Genomic DNA, 18,633 nt, shown 5'->3' with positions numbered 1-18,633 from the left:
TGATTCGAGTATGAAGATTTTGAAGGAGAGGATTGAAGTGATAAAGACGAAAGAGAGATTGGAGAGGAGATCTAGACCGTACGGATGGGACTATAAGTCAAGTTACAAAAGTAAACACAAAAAACAACTTGAGTATTATACCGAAACAATAGCCTTATTTTGTGGCATGTCGAGTACACCGCTTCTAATAGGCACGACTCTCCTTTACGTTTTCTCGGTCATTGCTCATCTTAATCTATAGAAAAAGCTAGTAACTAGCTAGCGGTTAACCCCAATAAACGAATTAAGATAACATTGGCAAGCTTTTTACATTTTGCAAAGTTCTAACATTGTTTTATTGTTTTGATTGTAATTCTAATAGGAAGTTCTTGTGTACAATTTAATTTCATATTTTTTATTGAAATGAAAATTATTATTATATAAGCATTCTAAATTGTATACTTAACGCGTTTAGGTGTGTAATTAGTTAATTTATATACTTTAATTTGATTTAAGGTTTTATAATGTTTTTAGCTGTTGGTGTTTATAATAAGACCATTTGTCGGCTAATGAGACGAGAACATCCATAACTTTCCGGAATAAAAATAACAGGTTGTGATTAGTTGAATGAGTCCCGAACAATTAGCATATGCATGTACATTATTTTTTTAATTGTTTTACTTTGTCTGTAAATATACAATTTATAGTCTTAGATTAAGGTAAAGGTGTTGTGTTACCCAGCAAAGATTAAGGTTCGATCCTTACTAGAGATAAAAAATGACAAAAAAATTAGTTGTTTCAAAGAGATGGTATATCTTTACCAAATAGTAACAGTTTATAATTTATAATGTCAAATTTTAGGTGAAAGTTAAAAAAATAATAATATAATCCATAATCATATATGTTTCATTCGTCTCAATTTTAACTATAAAAAAAATTACACTGGACTTGAACACTTTATGAAAGTTGAGTGATTTTATAAGAAAAAGAGTAAAGTGTCATTTTTGTTCTTGTGGTTTGGCAAATAATGCGAATTTAGTCCAAAAAGTTTATTTTTTGCATATGGACCCTCCACGTTTCTCAATTCTTGCCAATTACATCCAAATCACTAACCTCGTTAAATTGAATCGTTAAGTCAGGGGTAGACATGTCTTTTCACTATTTCTTTATTATATGAGTAAAGTGTCAAAATCGTCCCTGAGGTTTGGTCATATTTGCGAATTTCGTCCAAAAATATTTTTTTCGCAAGTAGACCCTCGATTTTTTCCAACCGTTGCCAATTTCGTCCAAATTGTTAACTCGGTCTAAATTCAACGTTAACTTATGGGTGTTACTGTCCTTTTACATGTTTGATTACATTATTGTATTATGTGTTTGTTTGATGGCATATATTAGGGATGAGCTCGGTACCGTGCCTGTACCGACCGGTACCGGTACCGAAAATCTCGATCCCGAAAATCACAAATGTTTGGTACCGGTACCGAAATGTTCAGTTCAGTACTGATATTTGAGGTAAAATTCGGAAAATACCGGTACCCGTACCGTACCGGTCCCGAAAACTCAAAACCTTGATATCGATTCGGTACCGACGGTACCAAATCGGTACCAATTTTGCTCATCCCTAACATATATAACATTTCATGATTCCTATGTTTGAATCAAATATTGATAGAGTCTAAAATATACATATTATTATATAAATATTTCATATACTTTTGAGTTGGTTTTTCAATCAATCAATCAATCATGCCCAGTAAAATCCCACCGACAGCAAAGCTATAAGTAGGGTCTGGGGAGGGTGGGATGTAGGCACACTGTACCTCTATCCAAAGGAATAAAGAGGTGGCTTCCAGAGAGACCCTCGGCTCTAAGTACATGTGTATGAAGCAAAATAAAGGAAAATAAAGCAAAATAAAGAAAATCAAAGTTTAACAGTTATATAAAAACTACTACTAATTATAATAATATTAATAATAAGATCACAGTTTACAAATGGCTCATGTTTACAAATTATCAATATCAATTTTTTATTAAATTATATTCATAAATGGCTCATGTTTACAAATTATCAATATCAATTATGTATTTGGTGAGATATTGGTGTGAATCACTTTGAACTTGTAACACATAATAATAATTGATAATTAAGTGCACTTAAATGGTTATTAAAGTATCTACTTACATGCTACAGGGGATATCACGTGAAGGCGAGCTAGAAAGATTTATGGACTTTCATTGGGTTGCTAATTATAACGTGGGCCGTAAAAAAAAAGAAAGAAATAGAAGTTGAGGCCGGTTTGCAAAAGGATAAACATGGAATTATTATAAAAAGGGGCAGATGGAAATTGGGTGGAATACCCTATAATTGGCAGCGAATATTATTGTTATTGGAATTCGATACCTGCTGCCGCAAAGGGAAAAGAAAAAGAATAAGAGAAGGAGCAAGCCTTGGTTCAACCAGATAGTGTCTGGGTTCAACACCTGCTCATCCAAACATCCTTATTATTTGGGTTAAATATAGATTATTTTCGTCATGAATTTATCGTATGAACCTATTTATTATCTTTTGGTCTTGAGTATGGTTGTTGGCTAAAACCCTAAACCACCTAGGTTTATGATGAACTTTTGTTGACGTTGGATTTTAGTTTGGATTTTGCTTTTGTTTATGGTTTAGTTTATTATTAAGTAAGAAGTTTATTGTTATTCATTCGATGCATATGTGTGCTTAGGATTGTTTGAATTGTTTTATTGTTCCACAGTTTCCTTGGTGATTGTCTGTCATTTGATAAGATTCTGTTAGGTCATCTACTGTGTGTTTTTGACTAGTTTATGGTTGATTTGCAATAAAGCTATAGGAACAATATTAATAAATCAAATAGACCTAAGTGTGCTGCTAATCTAAATAGCTGAGAGGTGATAGATTATATGATAAGTCTTGGTTGTTTAAGATTGCTAGATTTAGTTCTCTGTAAGGAGTCCGTCTAGGTTTGATTTTTCAGCCGTGTTTATCTAGTCGAGTAAATACTTTAAACTACATTTGATTTCCGCGCTGTAAGGTAGGATTTCTTATAGAGGTACTTATCATAAAATAATTAGCGACCGTAAGCGAGTCTAATTAAGCTGGTGTTTTAAGAACTTAATAGAAATCCATAGGTGTCTTCCTGAGAAGGGTCAGAGGTCCAGTTCGGGTTTTCTTTAAGTGAATATTTTAAGATCCCAGTTCCATAACTTAGCGTTTTCCTACTATTTGATAATTGATGCATTAGGGATTCTAGCCTAGTTGGTTACTTGTCAGCATTTGAATTAAGTCTAGGTTTAAGTCATCTTTAAGTCTTAGTGATTAATTTAATATTAGTTTTTAGTAAAACCCCCCATAATGATAAATAAATAGTCACGTCTGTAGTTGAGTCTAATTTAGCTAGTTTACGTTATTTAAAGAGTCTCGTAGGTTCGATATCCGGACTTATTTAGCTGTACTAGAGTCGACCGGTTCACTTGCCGGTTAGTAGTTTTAGTTAAGTTAAGAGTCTAGAATTATTACTTAGTGTCTAGATTAGCGTTTATTTTGTTAATAAATTAATAACTACTTTTAGCACATCAAATATATTATCCGTTTGTTTATTCTTCTTTATTTTTAGTCATATATGGGGTTTAGCTCATCGTAATAATAACAACAATGTAAACAAATATGTAAAAGGACAGTAACACCCCTGAGTTAACGTTAAATTTAGACCGAGTTAACAAATTGGATGAAATTGGCAACAGTTAGGAAACATCAAGGGTCTAATTGCGAAAAAAATATTTTTGAATGAAATTAGCAAATGTGACCAAAATTCAGGGACGATTTTGGCACTGTACTCATGTAATAAAGAAAGAGTGAAAAGACATGTCTACCCCTGAGTTAACGATTCAATTTAACGGAGTTAGTGATTTAGTCCAAACAAAGTTTTTGGACTAAATTCGCATTATTTGCCAAATCACAAGGACAAAAATGGCACTTTACTCTAAGAAAAATAAACTTTAAGTAAACTTAATAAGGGGGTGCTTGGAATTCCTTATTTTTAACTCCTTGTCTATAAGTCATATGTCATAACTCATAATATTGTAACTTATGCAACTTTTTCACTCACACATTAAACAATTTCAAACACCTTTTTAACTTTTCAATAAGTTTTAAATCATAAAAAGGCAAAAATAAGGAATCTCAAATACCCCCTAAAACAATTAGTAAACTAGGTTACTGTTAAATAAGTTTACCTTAAATTAACTGTCTATAAAACAACCCATCCATCTCCACCACCATTATCGGTGCCACCTCCAATGCCAAAACCTATGGGTCATTGTCGCCTCCATCGCCAAAAATGGACATTGTCGTGATGAACCAACCTGATACTACCCCAACCAATTTAGGTTGAATTCGTTTTGACCAATTACGCAACTCATCTAGTAATACACCTATTTCAAAATTAAAAAAAAAATGACTTAATACACCTTAGATCACCTTCACGGTCATTGTCACCTCAATCTTCGTTGATGTCCGTTATTGTTGGTTGAACCTACCATGCTGATCGAAACTCATTTTGACCCTTGCATAACCCAAACCACCATTTATTCACCCCTGCACGTACTTATGTAACTTAAAAAATACGCAAAAAGTCAAAATCTCTATAAATTTTTGAGAGTGTATGAAAAAACTCGTTTTGATCACTTGACCCGTTTAACTTGTTTCTATTGTGATCTATTTTAACCAGAACTCACTTTAGCTTATGGATGAACAAACGGCACCGGGTACCGTATACCAATTCGATACTAACTTTTTGAGGTTTCAGGATCGATACGGTACGTTTCAGTATGGTACCGGTATTTTAACGAACTTTTGTTTTCGGTACTGGTACCCATTTTTGACGATTTTCGATATCGATATCGAGCTCATCCCTAGTTTGACTCAAACACGTTTCGATCTGCTACGCTACGCAACCCAACCCAACCCGACCTGAGCCGACATCCTTGCCACTCATACACACACTTGACGACCTTTTTTAATAAACATAACTTGTTACACTTCTGATAAAATATGTTAAGAATATGAATAGCAATTAAGATTATATTATTATCATGTGGGCAGTAGGCGGCTTCAAAAGGAGACGAGAACCATGTCAAAAGTTTGACAAGAACCTGCCTAGCTTGCTGATCATGAATATGACATTGTGCACGATTCGACTCGTGTTTTGTCCCTAGCAAACCATTTATAATTATTTAATAACACACCCATTGCACCATATAAATACACTTTAATACGATAACATTCAAAAACAACCAACACACCCGATCCTCACAAATAGACCAGTCTTCCAAGTCTCAATTTGATCAAACCGCAACCAAGAAACTAAAGATGTTGGTGTCGACGCCTTCTTTTGCGTGTACCACGATCTTGCCACTTCATAAAGAGCATAAAGGACATACACGTTTACACGTTAGAGCTCAAAGCTTACGAGACGAAGGTAATATACTAAAATGAGCTCATATCGGTGGTGGTTTTCGGTTTTGAGTTGATTTGTTATTCAAACATGTTTTTTTTTTCAAGAAACTTGATATGGATATAGCCTACTCGATGATTTACATGTACGCTAAATGCAAATAGACATCGATATACGAATGTTAGGTTATGTGTTATTTGAATTTGTTGGTTTGTTATTTTAGGGAGATCGAGTAATCTTGTGGATTCAAATATGAAGCTTTTGAAGGATAGAATAGAGGTGATGAGAGCAAAAGAGAGATTGGAGCGGAATCATAGACCCTACGGATGGGATTACGCATCACAATACATACAAAAACGTCCTGAAAAACAACCTGAGTATCTACAAACATTAGCCTTAATGTGTGGCGCGTCTAGTTTACCGATTCTCATTGGTACTCTTCTTCTTTGTATTATCTCCATCATTGCTCATCTCAAGATATAAACTTAAGTTTCTTTTATTCAATATGGATGGGTTTTGCACTTTGTTCTTGTAAGTTTGATTGATTTTCTGTTTATTTAAATACTTCAGATGTTCTTATAGTTAACTAGTTTTTTACCCCGCGCGTTGCGCCGGATAGGTCGGTAAAACTTAGTCGGTGGTAAAACCCAAGCGTTGAGCCGGTAAGTCGACGTGAATTCGGTCAGTTTTAGTGATGTGTGTTTTGTACCAAAATTAAAACCAAATATAAAACAAAAATAATATATAAAAATTGATGTGGACCCATATAGTGGCGTCTATTGGTAAAAATCGAGCGTTAGTAAAACCCGACCGTTGTCGATTCCAGACGTTGAGGCGGTGAGTCTACGAGAATTTGGCTGGTTTCCGTCAGACCGTCATGTTTGTTATGAAATCGTACCTAAACAAAATTAACGATCGTGCGGTTTCCACTATATTTATTACGTGATTGAACTAAAAAACAAAAACAAAATTTACGGACCAGTTGATGCCACCAAGTGGCCCAATAAGGTCCATCAAACTTTCTGTTTATTATATAGTAATAATATGTATGGTTTATACAATGGCTTTTAGCTAATGACCCTCTTCTATTTCCAAAAAGTCAAGAGAATAAAATTTAGGTATTCTAGAAAACCACATGATTCCTAATTAGTTAAAAAAAACTAGGGGATAATTGATTTGAACGAGTCTTTACCAAATGCAATATTTATAATAATTTAGAGGTGATTTTTAAATAAATGTTATAGGCATGGATACGGGTTTTAGTCTACTAAATAATAATATTCTGTTGCAGGCCCTAGAATCATGAAATATGTTTTGTATTATAAAATGAGGTTTGATTATACAAAATTTGTAGTATTCGACGGCTTTTTCTGAAGTCAACTACTTGTAGATTTGTCAAAGATTATCTTAAATTTAATATTATATTTAGTTTTTTTTTTAAATTTGTATCAATATCGATGTAAGAGAAGTTCGCAAGTATTTCTTATTTCATTAATGGCCACTAAAAAGATATGCACCATTAAGAAACAATTTGTATTTAGTGTGCATCAAAAGTTTCATGCTTACTGTTATGAATTACATTGCAGTGTAATCTATATTTTTACTTGCAGGGATTATAGCGTACGTTTGACATTTGAATATTATCTGAGTATCATTTGTTTTTGGTTTTTTTAATACTATCACCGAATGTAAGTGTGGTTGAACTTTTTACATTGTAAGTCAACTTTTATTGAGTTTTAGATCAAGTTTTGTGTAATGAGTCTTTTAAAGTGTGAGTTAAACCACGTAAGATCATAAACGTGCATACGTATGACCATGATGGGTAATAAATAGCTAGTAGTTAATAGGTATTAGACACAATTACATAATATGATATGATACTGGAATTATAAAGACGTATCATATATCTAGTCCATTTTCAACCCTACGTAACATAAACATCAAATTAGTGTATGCATTACATTGTAGCCTTATAGGTATGTGTTAGAGACAAATTATATTATATATATTATCAAAGTTCATAACAATATGAACATGGGTGTGGTTATGTAGATTCTCGATGCGAAAAGTGTCATATAAGCGTCACATATTTTCATATATAACCACATATGGGGACGTGGTTTCAATGTTCACATATGTGAAAACCGTCTGTTTTAACTTTTAAATAAAAGTGATGCTTTTATCTTTAGACAATTTGTAAGACTAAGATAAAAACACTACAACCAAGGTTAGATAAGAGTAGGGATGGGCGTTTTCGGTACCAATACCGAATTCATTACCTTTGTACCGTCGGTACCGAATCGGTACCAAGTTTAGAGTTTTCAGTATCAGTACAGTACCGGTATTTTTTGAATTTTGCACGAAATACCGGTATCGGGAACCGAACATTTTGGTACCGGTACCGATACCGATACCGTCCCGAGCTCATCCCTAGATGGGAGTGTGTGTGAACCGGATCGCTGGCCGAGGCACACAATTTTTTGGGGCCAAAATTTGTTTATATACATGCTTTTTTAATATATTTAAAACTATAAACCTTATAAAATATGATTGGAACTTGAACATCTAATCATTATTGACCCAATTTTATTTTTTTTATCCATAATCTATTTAATCAAGTTTAAGTTGTTCGGTCCAAACCAAAATTAAAAGCTATAAGATAATATAAAAATAAAATAAATAACGGTCGATTGAAATTCCTCATTGCCTCTCTTTTTTGCTGTCAAGAATGTTAGGAGAGTTTCAGAATTATCGGTTAACCGTTAGCTATTACAATATTTGATTTTAATATTTTACTTTTGCTATGTTTATTGTTATAACGTTAATAGCCGTTTAAAAAAAATTAACTTATATATTTTGTTACTCGTTAAAGACTACGAGCCTTTTCGTTTCAGCTCGGCCGAGGTATTTAAATCTTCAAAGATGGTCCTCACTTAAACACAAATCGCTTAAAGCCCTACAAGACCAAAAATCGTGAAATACTTTAAAAGACTTATGAGAGAAACAAAGAAAATGTGGAATGATTTAAAAATATTTTTTTAAAGAAAAAGTGCAACTTAAATAAACGTTTAAAAGTCATACGTGCTATAGCTGTATGTGAGACAAAACAAAAATACTAAATTTTGAGACCAACTCGGTAACTCGATTTTAAATAAAATTTGTATCGGAATAATTATAAAAAAATAAGTTGAGATGCTTAACTAATTGTAGATTAAAAAAATAATAATTCTATTTTCTAGCCTCGGTACCCCTCCACAAGGTAGATAAATCCATGCCTAAATTGTTGTTCCACCCGTAAAAACCCGTCATGTATTTCCACACGTTCAACACATCACCACACCTCGTGTTGAATGAATTGCTTTTAAAATGAGCAATGAAACTGACAGGAAATTATCATATTATTATGTGACAACTTCAATCAATTAGTAGATATTAATGGTGATTTCTTTTATAAATTGTCTTATACAAATCCAACTAGTCACAGTTATCCACAGTGTATTAAATTCACAAAATATTCAAAATTAGGTATAAAATAAATTATCATATAGGCCGAGGCTTGATAATGTATTCACGTATCTATATAATATAACATATTACATTAACGGATTTTCTGTATACAAATCTCTATGAATTTTAGAAAAATATTTAAAGAAATTATTAAAATTATCATTACATCAGGATGTTTAAAACATAAAACAATTATAGAGAAACTACACTAATTCTTTAAATATAGAGATTCATATTCATTTCGTGTATATTCTCTTTACTTTTTTTGTAAGTAGTTTAGTGAAAGAAAGTGAAAGAATAATTATAAAGAAAAAATAAAGCAATATATTTAGTTAAATAGAGATATATATATATATATATATATATATAGATAATGAGATGTGTAAGAATAACTATGTTTTTTACTAAATTATAGAGAGGGAACCTGATTCGAAAGTAGAGCATTCTTTATATATGGATTACTATTCAATCACATATATCCCATACATTTTTATTTCGATTGGAATAAAGATAAAATGTAATAAAAAATAGTAGATTTGAGGAATTGGGTATGAGTAACAAATTTTATTGATAAAAGTTTTTTTCTTTTTTTTAACATATATTAATAAAAATAAAGATCCCAACGTGAATACTCTAATGCTAAGAGATCTGCTATTGTGGTAGTTAACGGCTGTTAACTGCCAGTCAGCGGTATGCTTTCTCGGGGGAATGCCTAAGTCAAACTCTGAAGCCAGCGTGGACCCGATTAAGACAACATAGTCTGGCCAGAGTGGGGCATCGGAGCTCTCCAAATTTGAAGAGCGCGATAGCCTAAATATAATAAAGTCGTTGTTCTAAAAAATAAAATAATAATAATAATAAAAAAAACTCTAATGCTAAGAAGTTAGATACTTCTTTCTTTACCATTTTACATAATAAGATCCTCTTTCTTTCCATCTCTAAGAAGTTAAGATGCTTCTTTTACCATTTTACATCTCTAGGATTTCGATGTCAATCATGCATGAGTCTCTTAAGTCGACTTTGCTTATATAACCAAGCCTAGACGTGCACAAAAAAACCGGTTCCGGAACCTAACTGGTGGAATCGAACCGGAACCGGTTCCAGTTCCAACCCGGTTGGAACAATACCCGGTTTGGGTATTTTTTTACCCGAAAATCGTACCCGGTTCTCCTATTTGTATGTCAGTACCAGTTCCAACCCGGTTCCTACCCGGTTCTTAATTGGAACCGGTTCGGTTCATACCCGGAAAAACCGGTTCCGACGGGTTTTTTAGACACCAATTAGCCGTTGGAACCGGTTCCAACGGTAATATAGCCGTTGGAACCGGTTTTTTAGACACCAATTAGCCATTGGAACCGGTTCCAACGGTAATATAGCCGTTGGAACCGGTTTTTGAGACAATAGATCCGTTGGAACCGGTTCCAAAGGTAATATAGCCGTTGGAACCGGTTTTTGATGCCCAAACCTATATATAACTTGTTTCCATTACTTGTTTCACCACCAAACTCAAAAACAAACTAAAATACTACTCCTTTAGCAAACCCGTTCCTTTACCCGACCATCCAACTAAATATTATTATGGCACCCATCAAAAAAACTAACAACAAGGCTAAGAAGAGTGTTTTTGTTGCCCCCGTTCCTGTTACGGAGGACCCAAGGGTTGTTACGGTAGTCAACCATAACCGCAACCAAGACATATGGAAGAATTGGGATTTGATTGTGGATGACAAAGGTTATCAAAAGGCTCGTTGCAAACTATGTGGTTCAATATTAAAGCACGATTCCAACTCTACTTTGAGAAAGCACATCGAGAAGCCATATTGCAAGGCGTTGAAAGGGATTGGCGTGACTGATCAAATTGACTTGGGTAAAGATGGTACACTATTTCGTTACAACACGACTCAAGTTCAAGATAGAATGGCAAAGTTCGTTATTCAACGAGGTTTGCCGTTTAACCACTTTGATGACCCGGAGTTGACGTCGTTGATTCGCGAAACTCTACAACCGAGATACACACATGTAAGTCGTACTACCTTAAGACGTCATTGTATCAGGTTGTGGGAGTGTGCTAAAAAAGAGTTAATCGAGTCTTTTCATTCTTTAGAAGCCATGGTTAGTTTAACTACCGATGTTTGGTCGGCACCACACGAGTTGCCCGAATCATACATATGTGTCACCGCTCATTGGGTTGATCCGGTGACATGGCAATTGATGAAACGCACCATCGCTTTTGAAAACTTCCCGTTCCCACATACCGCCGAAAAATTGTTTGAATTACTTGATGAAGTTATAACGACTTACAACTTGAGAAATAAAATATTTTCGATTTCGTTTGACAACGCTTCAAACAATACTAAGGCGGCTGAAAAATTTATCATTAAATATTCACCACCTTGTTTCGGGGATTTTTTTCATGTCCGATGTGTTGCACATATCATCAACTTGGTTGTTCAAATAGGTCTTGACAATGAACACATTTGTGATGATTTAAAATACTTTAGACTTATGTTACAAGATGTCTTCAAAAGTGGTAAAAGAAGACATCTTGAATATAAGAACTATTGCAAGTCGGTTGAAAGAAAGTATTTGGGGCCGAATTGGGACGTTCCAACCCGTTGGAACTCAACTTGTCATATGTTAAAGTGTGCTTTTGCCCAACGCCAAACTTTACAAGCTTTTCATAACAATCTTGTTGAAGAACGCGAGGCCGATATGTTTCCGGAAAGTGTTTGGGTCCAAGTCGGTTATTTGTTGGAGTATCTTGATGTGTTCAAAAAGTCAACAACAAAATTATCGGGAGTCTATTACCCTACTAGTTGTTGGGTTTTGCAAGAATTGTACTATATGTCTTGTGTTTTTAAAAGCTTTGCGGAGAAGAACAAACTCTTCGAAAATATTGTTGCGGTGATGAAAGAAAAGTTCATAAAATATTTTGAAATCATACCGCCGGTCTTTACTTGTGCCGCCGCATTAAACCCCTATTGGAATGTTAATGGGTTGAAACAACGATTGAGGAAATATTCGACAACTTAGGTATGCACGAGATTGACCCGAAGTTGTCGACGGAAGCGAAGGACAAGTTCAACAAAAACCTTCAAGACCTTTATGACCATTATTTTCAAATGTATGGTCCAAGCACGAGATCGTCTTTTGTGAAAAAAACAACTGGTAGGCCGTGCAATGACCCACTTATAAACTTGATGAATGGGATTCGTGAATCGGCATCTAAGAGGCAAAGAGGAAACACACCAAGTAGCGAACTTGGTCGATATAGTGGAGCAAACTATGTTGAGGGCGCAACGGTCGACGAAATTCGCAATATTGATTTGTTGGCTTGGTGGAAAGGTAAACAAAACGAATTTCCCATTCTATCCGCCATGGCTCGTGATTTGCTTGCCGTACAAGCCTCAACGGTTGCTTCCGAATCGGTTTTTTCTCTTAGTGGGAGGGTGTTATCTATGCGAAGAACAAAACTAACTCCCGAGTCTCTAGAGGTTTGCATTTGCCTAAAGAACCATTTGGATGCGGTGGATCGTGTACAACACAAGGCGAACTTTGAAGACGAAATACCAATAGAGCGTCATATTCATGATGAGGAGGCGGAGGACGGGGTTTCTTCCGATAACGAAGACGAGGGTGAAGACGAGAATGAAGACGAAGAAGAGTTGTAATTATTTGTTTTGGTAAAATTATTTGTAACTTGTTCAACTAATATTTAGTTTTGATTTGTTTTATTATAATTACTTTTGTTACTCATGATTAATTTTTGTTACTTTTTTAATAACGACGAACATTTTATTTATTTAAAAACTAACTATTACAAACATTATTAAAACATAAACGATACTAAACATAACAACTAAAACATAAAAAACAAAGTCCGTCGTTTTAATCCGGGAATACTTATTTTTGGGTTGTAGAGCCGGACGACTCTCCCACTTCCGTTTTTTTAGCTTCCAATCTTCTTTTCTCTCGACAATACTTATTCGTATGTTTTCGTAATGTCGAGTTGGACCATGCTTTAAAAAACTTCGAGCAATATTTGCAACGTGCCAACTCATGTGAGTCGGTCATGAGACACAAATCGTAATGAACCCAAACATCGGGGCATCTTGTTGTTTCGATCACCATAACAACGTCATCATTGGTTGCCATTTGTTGTCGGTTTAAGGTTAATTGTGGTTTGGAGTGTGTTTTATAGTTTTGGAAGTGGTTTAACAAGTAAACAAACAAACCTTGCTATTCATAGTAAGAAAATAACCTATTTATAGTTAAAAAACCGGTCCCAACGGTAAAAAACGGCTATATAGCCGTTGGAACCGGTTCCTAACGGCTCTAATTTTTAAATTTCAAAAAAAACCGGTGGAACCGGTTTTTACGTAAAAACCGGTTCCAGTTCATACCCTACCCGGTTCTTAAAAGTTCGCATATCTAGGCATCGGTTCGGGTCGGGAACCGAACCGGTTCTTGATTGGAACCGTTGCCATTTTACAACCCGGTGTAAAAAACCGGTTTGGAACCGGTTCGGGTTTTCCATTTGAACCCGATTTGTGCACCTCTAACCAAGCCGAGCAAAGCTAATCTCTTATAGCGAGATTTAAAACATTACAACAGTAAATTATTATATTCACCCAATACGTTTCTCCTACATACGTGAGAGAGTTAGCCGGTGTAAAAAATCCAATACTACGATAAAAAAAATATGAAATTAAAAGTTATATATATAGATATATGTATACGAAGAAAATAATTAATTAAAATACAAACAATTTAAATCTCTTGCACGTTCACACCCCTAGTTGATGCCTTGGAGTGACAATTATGTAAAGAACCAATCACATGTACTTATAAACAACGAAACAATTAGCATTGGGTAACCAGATGCAGATTTTTTTTTTTTTTTTTAATTTCCTTCAGTTTCATGCAGTTTAAAGATATCACTTCCCCTAACAAAAGGTATCAGCCACTTAAATGTCATCTCAAGTCAAGTCAGCAATAGCGAATTACCGAGCCACACACAAAACACACACGCACCCAAAGACAAACACCAAACTAGATAACCCATCTAGCTACGCACAAATGCCACAGTGGTGACACGGGACCCAACAGATCCTCCAAACGCGAATGTTGGGTAGGTACGTATGTGATCCAAGTAGGAAAAGATAGTAGGGCTTGTATTTGCATCTGATCCTCCAGAAGCTTCTGCCTCCTGAGCGGTAATGGCTTTACTTTGATTGAAGTTTTCAACTTCTTGCACCAATTCATCTTTGGTATTGTTGCATGAAGTAATCACCTAATGTGGAGAATAAAAACATTGATCAAAATAATATTAAAACCACGAGAACCGCATAATGCATTTGTACGTATTGCTTTGAATGTAATACACAAAGCAGTCATATTACCGGCTCTGTTTCTCCTTCCACCACTTCTGGTTATCTTTTAAGCAAATGCATTATGTGGTTCACAGCATATTATTGGTTATTAAATAAGTGTGCCTACATATATACGCGCACACAACGTAGGGGGGAGGGTTCTGAACACAGTTTTTTGCAAGAACCGAAACTCCAAAAGAACAAAATAAATCTCTTATTTTTTCATTCTTAAAACGTTTTTGAAATATAAAAAAAATGGTTGAAACGCGATGTTTATTTATATCTCCTGAAATTCAATAAAAATATATAAACAAATTTCGTTTATTTATAAACCTGCACATGCGCAAGCCATTTGTATGACTGTATGTAACGTTTAAAATAAAATAATTTAAAAAAACATATAAACTAATAAGTTTGATAGTTTTTGTGTATATAGTATATACATTTGTATGTAAGAAATAAAAATTTAAAGAAATATGAGCCATACGACATAGGTTTGTTCTTTTTGTTCTCGCAATAATTTATTGTTCTGTAACGAAGCTCACGCTATATATATATATTGAATAAAGAAGTTTACCACAAGGCCACCAGGAGCCACAAGTTTTGAGATGGACTCCCAATACATAATCCTGCAATCAGTTAAAAAATATATAAACAAATAAGCATGTAACTTTGACCTTTGGAAGTCAAATACGAATATTATAGCTTGCCCTTTAACAGGACCATCAGGATGCAGTCCAATGGCGTCCAAAGTTCCTTTGTCGGTAACCAGATGAAACTTTTTATCCAGCTTTGTTTCAAGAATGTCATCAACCTAAGAACCAAATGAAGAGGAGAGTCGGAAACGTATTAACATTAAAAAAGAACCACCAGGGAAAACACAATTTTATCACAAACAGCATGTAAATAGCTATTGAGTATCAGCATTACAGTATATATTTTGGTAAGCATTGTTAAAAAACAGCAACTGACCTAGAAAAAATGTAAGCAGCTTCCTTCTCACTATAGCCATAAGATTTAGCACAAATTCATGAAAAGATCCTAGATTCCTAAGGTAGGTAGCAACTTCGACGCATTTATGAAAAGATGGGTCGACGTGGATTTAGTTTATCTCCAACAGGCTAGAAAGTTTAAAACTTGACCACAATTGAAGCATGTCAAACATGTTAAATGTCACCAATGTGTTTTCAAATACTCAAAGATCCTAAATTGCATTGTCAAAAACAAATTGAGTATACTACTAATTTTGAAATCATAGTAACACATTAGTTGTTGACCCATTTAAAACAATTAACCGTGTTGATTCTATTGTTCAGCCTGTCATTTTTCCACCTTTAAATGAGTGCATATAACTTCAATCATGTAAAAAAAAGTAAGCAAAAAGTATCTCTTGCGTAAAAGCACCATTCATGCAGATAAGCTGGATACAAATCATCTTGACTGCTATGAACCAGGGCCCATGTAACATGAAGTCAAGTATTCAACATGGAAATTGCCTGCTGCAAAGACTAAATTAAAGCATTGCAATAGTGTATTGCATCATACCAAAAATTTTATACTAGCAAATCCATCACGTTCTGCAAGGCTCTGAGCAAGGTCGATTGCTCCTTCACTATAGTCGGTTCCAGTTAGATCAGAGAACCTATAATCATTCACACTAAAAGTTAAGCTCCATAATTTGAGCTGTATGCATGAACAAGGCTAATATAATCATATCAAAAGAAAGAGAGAGCATAATAAAAATACAAAGCAGTCAAGAAAACATGACTGTTCACACTGCACAACTGCAAGCAGTAATTTCTTTAGCTCTTAAGAGCTGGGTTTGCATGGTTCAGTTTGTTTATTAGCCTCAGCCGAATTAACCAACCGGGTATCGGTTAATTAGTTCGGGTTATTCGGTTAGGTTTTCAGTTTTTGGTGTGGTTCCGTTAATAACCAAAATCAAACTTGAACTATAATTTTAACGTAAAATACAGGAGATGAAAGTATAAACACATGAAATAGAGATATAAATGCATAAAATGAAGGTACAAATACATAAGTGGAGGAATAAAAGCTAAAAATATATGAAAATATGAACGGTTCGGTTAATTCTGGTTAGCCAAGGGTACAAAAAAAGGATAACCGTTTTTCAGTTAATTTCAGTTTGGTTTAGTCAGTTTACAGTTCAGTTTGGTTAACAGTTCAGTTATTGCTCACCCCTAAAGTATGTGCATATAAGAACCACACTGAACTTTATAGCGATCATAAACAAGAGCAGAAGAGAGGATGTATGCAAATATTATTTTGTCAATTGTCCTCAAGGGAGTATGCACATAATATGCTCAACTAATTGCATGTGAATGATATCATTACTAGAGATGTGGTGAAATGTCAACTATGTGTTTAATAAATCTGCATACTATTCATCCTTTAGTATTCATAGAAAAAGAAACCAAAATACACGAGCACAGGGAAAAAAAGAATATACCCCTGCTTCGCAAGCTCTTGAAGAAGCAGTCCATTGCCAGTTCCAACATCAAGTACAGTCCAAGCTCCTAGATCTCTTTCGCCTTCACTGCCAAGCTCTGAATTGTCATTGTCATGATGATTTTGCACTTGTTTTTGAGCAATGTCAACACATAGGCCTTTTGTCCAAGAAGCAACCATTTCCATGACATCAGCACCAAACCTAAAAAACAGAAAGAATTCCCATTCTAGATCAGTAAGGGAAACAACTTTTTATGTCAAGTTCCAAACAAATGTATAACTAGCAATCAATCAACAAAACTAAAGGTCCAAAATAAAAGCACTCAACAACTTACCAAACTTCACCGGCATTTCCATGTTCACGGAAATTTGTCAACTCATCCGCATATGCTGTATCCCAGTAACTTTGGAACCCCAACATTGACGGAATTGCTTCAGCATCAGACTCTTCCTTGTCAGAACTATAAACACAAAAATATAAAATTCAGAGAAATACAGTACCAGTCATTTGCAGCATATATATCAAAACAAACGTCCTATCCACCGCCACGAAAGCAAAAACAGTGATCACAGGTGTCCAAAAACTCTAAGCAACAAAATATCACTAACTAATGTAATAAATAGTTAAGAAATCAAATGTCTATTTGTAAAATCCAATAGCAATTTCACAGCACTTAGCATTTCCCCTAATATAACGAATCACACTTGAAACTCAACAAATAACCTAGTCTGAATTTAGCCATCTAGCAGCGCCCTAACATATAATGGATTTGGATCAAATACAAATGGCTTTTATCGTGAGAAGTGTACAAATAATAACTAGAGCAATTATTATTACACCATGACTTTTTAACTAAAGTAATACTATTACACTATTTTATTTTCTATAACATAATTACTCTAGTTCAAAACTGTAATTACTCTAGTTATTTGTACGTTTAGTATGTTAATTTTACCTGTACCGAATATATAACACCAATAGAGTAAACAGCATAGCATAGCATACACTCAATCAGCGCTTATCGAAACCGTAACATCCACCTAACATACTCACGTCACGTATTCAAACTGAGCAACATTAGTTTGTAAGTTACATTTAAGTTAACATACATTATATGAAGCAATATCAATTAACCTAATCGAGCAATAATCCAAATTGAAGAGCAATAAGCCAGAAATGAGATCTAAACAATCTATCTCCTAATAATAATTAACAATAACGATGAGTGAAGAGTTGCGAAACCTATAATCAGAGGCGGCACGGTTCCTCGCCGCAAGAGCCTCAGATGCGTCAGCGTGACGCTGATCTTCGTCAAGCGTACTTCCGTAGTCGCTTTTGATTGACCAGGAGTCAGCAGCAATAGAGCGGTCGTCATCGGAGATCAGATCGGCGGTTAGCGGCTGCCTCGTAGTCTGTGAGGCGTCGGCGTCGTCCGGCGGCAGTCGGATTCCGGCCATGGACGGAAGCTGATGGAGTGAGAAACAAATTTTGAAAATGTAAGAAAAAACCCTAGCGAGAGAGAGAGCAGAGAGATTTGGAGAGAGAGACCGAAAGAGGCTGACGAATAGATGATGATGGTGGTGGTGGTGAAGCAAATATAGGAAGAAACGATTTCCTCTTCCACGTCGGATATGTTTCAACTTAACCCCTTTGTTATTTTAAATAGTACACTAACATCCCTGATAAGTAACATCTATGAGCAAAATATCTTTGTCAATTATCATCTATCTATCCATGGTGTTTGTAATGATGTATCAAAATAAACTATTCAATCATACACATATACAATGTTTTGTGAATAGTTCAAAAGGTCCTACATATACATATA

The 18,633-nt window shown here is 34.7% G+C and overlaps 1 protein-coding gene across 1 annotated transcript; it reads right to left on the bottom strand.

The window, feature by feature from the left end:
* Positions 1-13,861: 13,861 nt before the first annotated feature.
* On the bottom strand, positions 13,862-18,298 carry LOC143555999 (uncharacterized). Its single transcript, XM_077045439.1, has 6 exons — positions 18,048-18,298; positions 17,140-17,265; positions 16,806-17,006; positions 15,881-15,977; positions 14,913-15,149; positions 13,862-14,256 (listed from the first exon to the last, which is right to left on the bottom strand). Exons 1-6 carry the CDS (start codon positions 18,260-18,262, stop codon positions 14,029-14,031), a joined length of 1,104 nt encoding a protein of 367 aa, XP_076901554.1. The 5' UTR covers positions 18,263-18,298; the 3' UTR covers positions 13,862-14,028.
* Positions 18,299-18,633: the final 335 nt, after the last annotated feature.

The sequence above is a fragment of the Bidens hawaiensis genome, unplaced genomic scaffold (genome assembly GCF_021521415.1).
Source record: "Bidens hawaiensis isolate Kalapana, Puna unplaced genomic scaffold, B.hawaiensis_p1.1 tig00018424_1, whole genome shotgun sequence".
In the NCBI taxonomy this organism is placed as follows: Eukaryota; Viridiplantae; Streptophyta; class Magnoliopsida; order Asterales; family Asteraceae; genus Bidens; species Bidens hawaiensis.
Note: the sequence above shows the minus strand (reverse complement) of the source record. Positions and strands in the feature narration are given on the sequence as shown.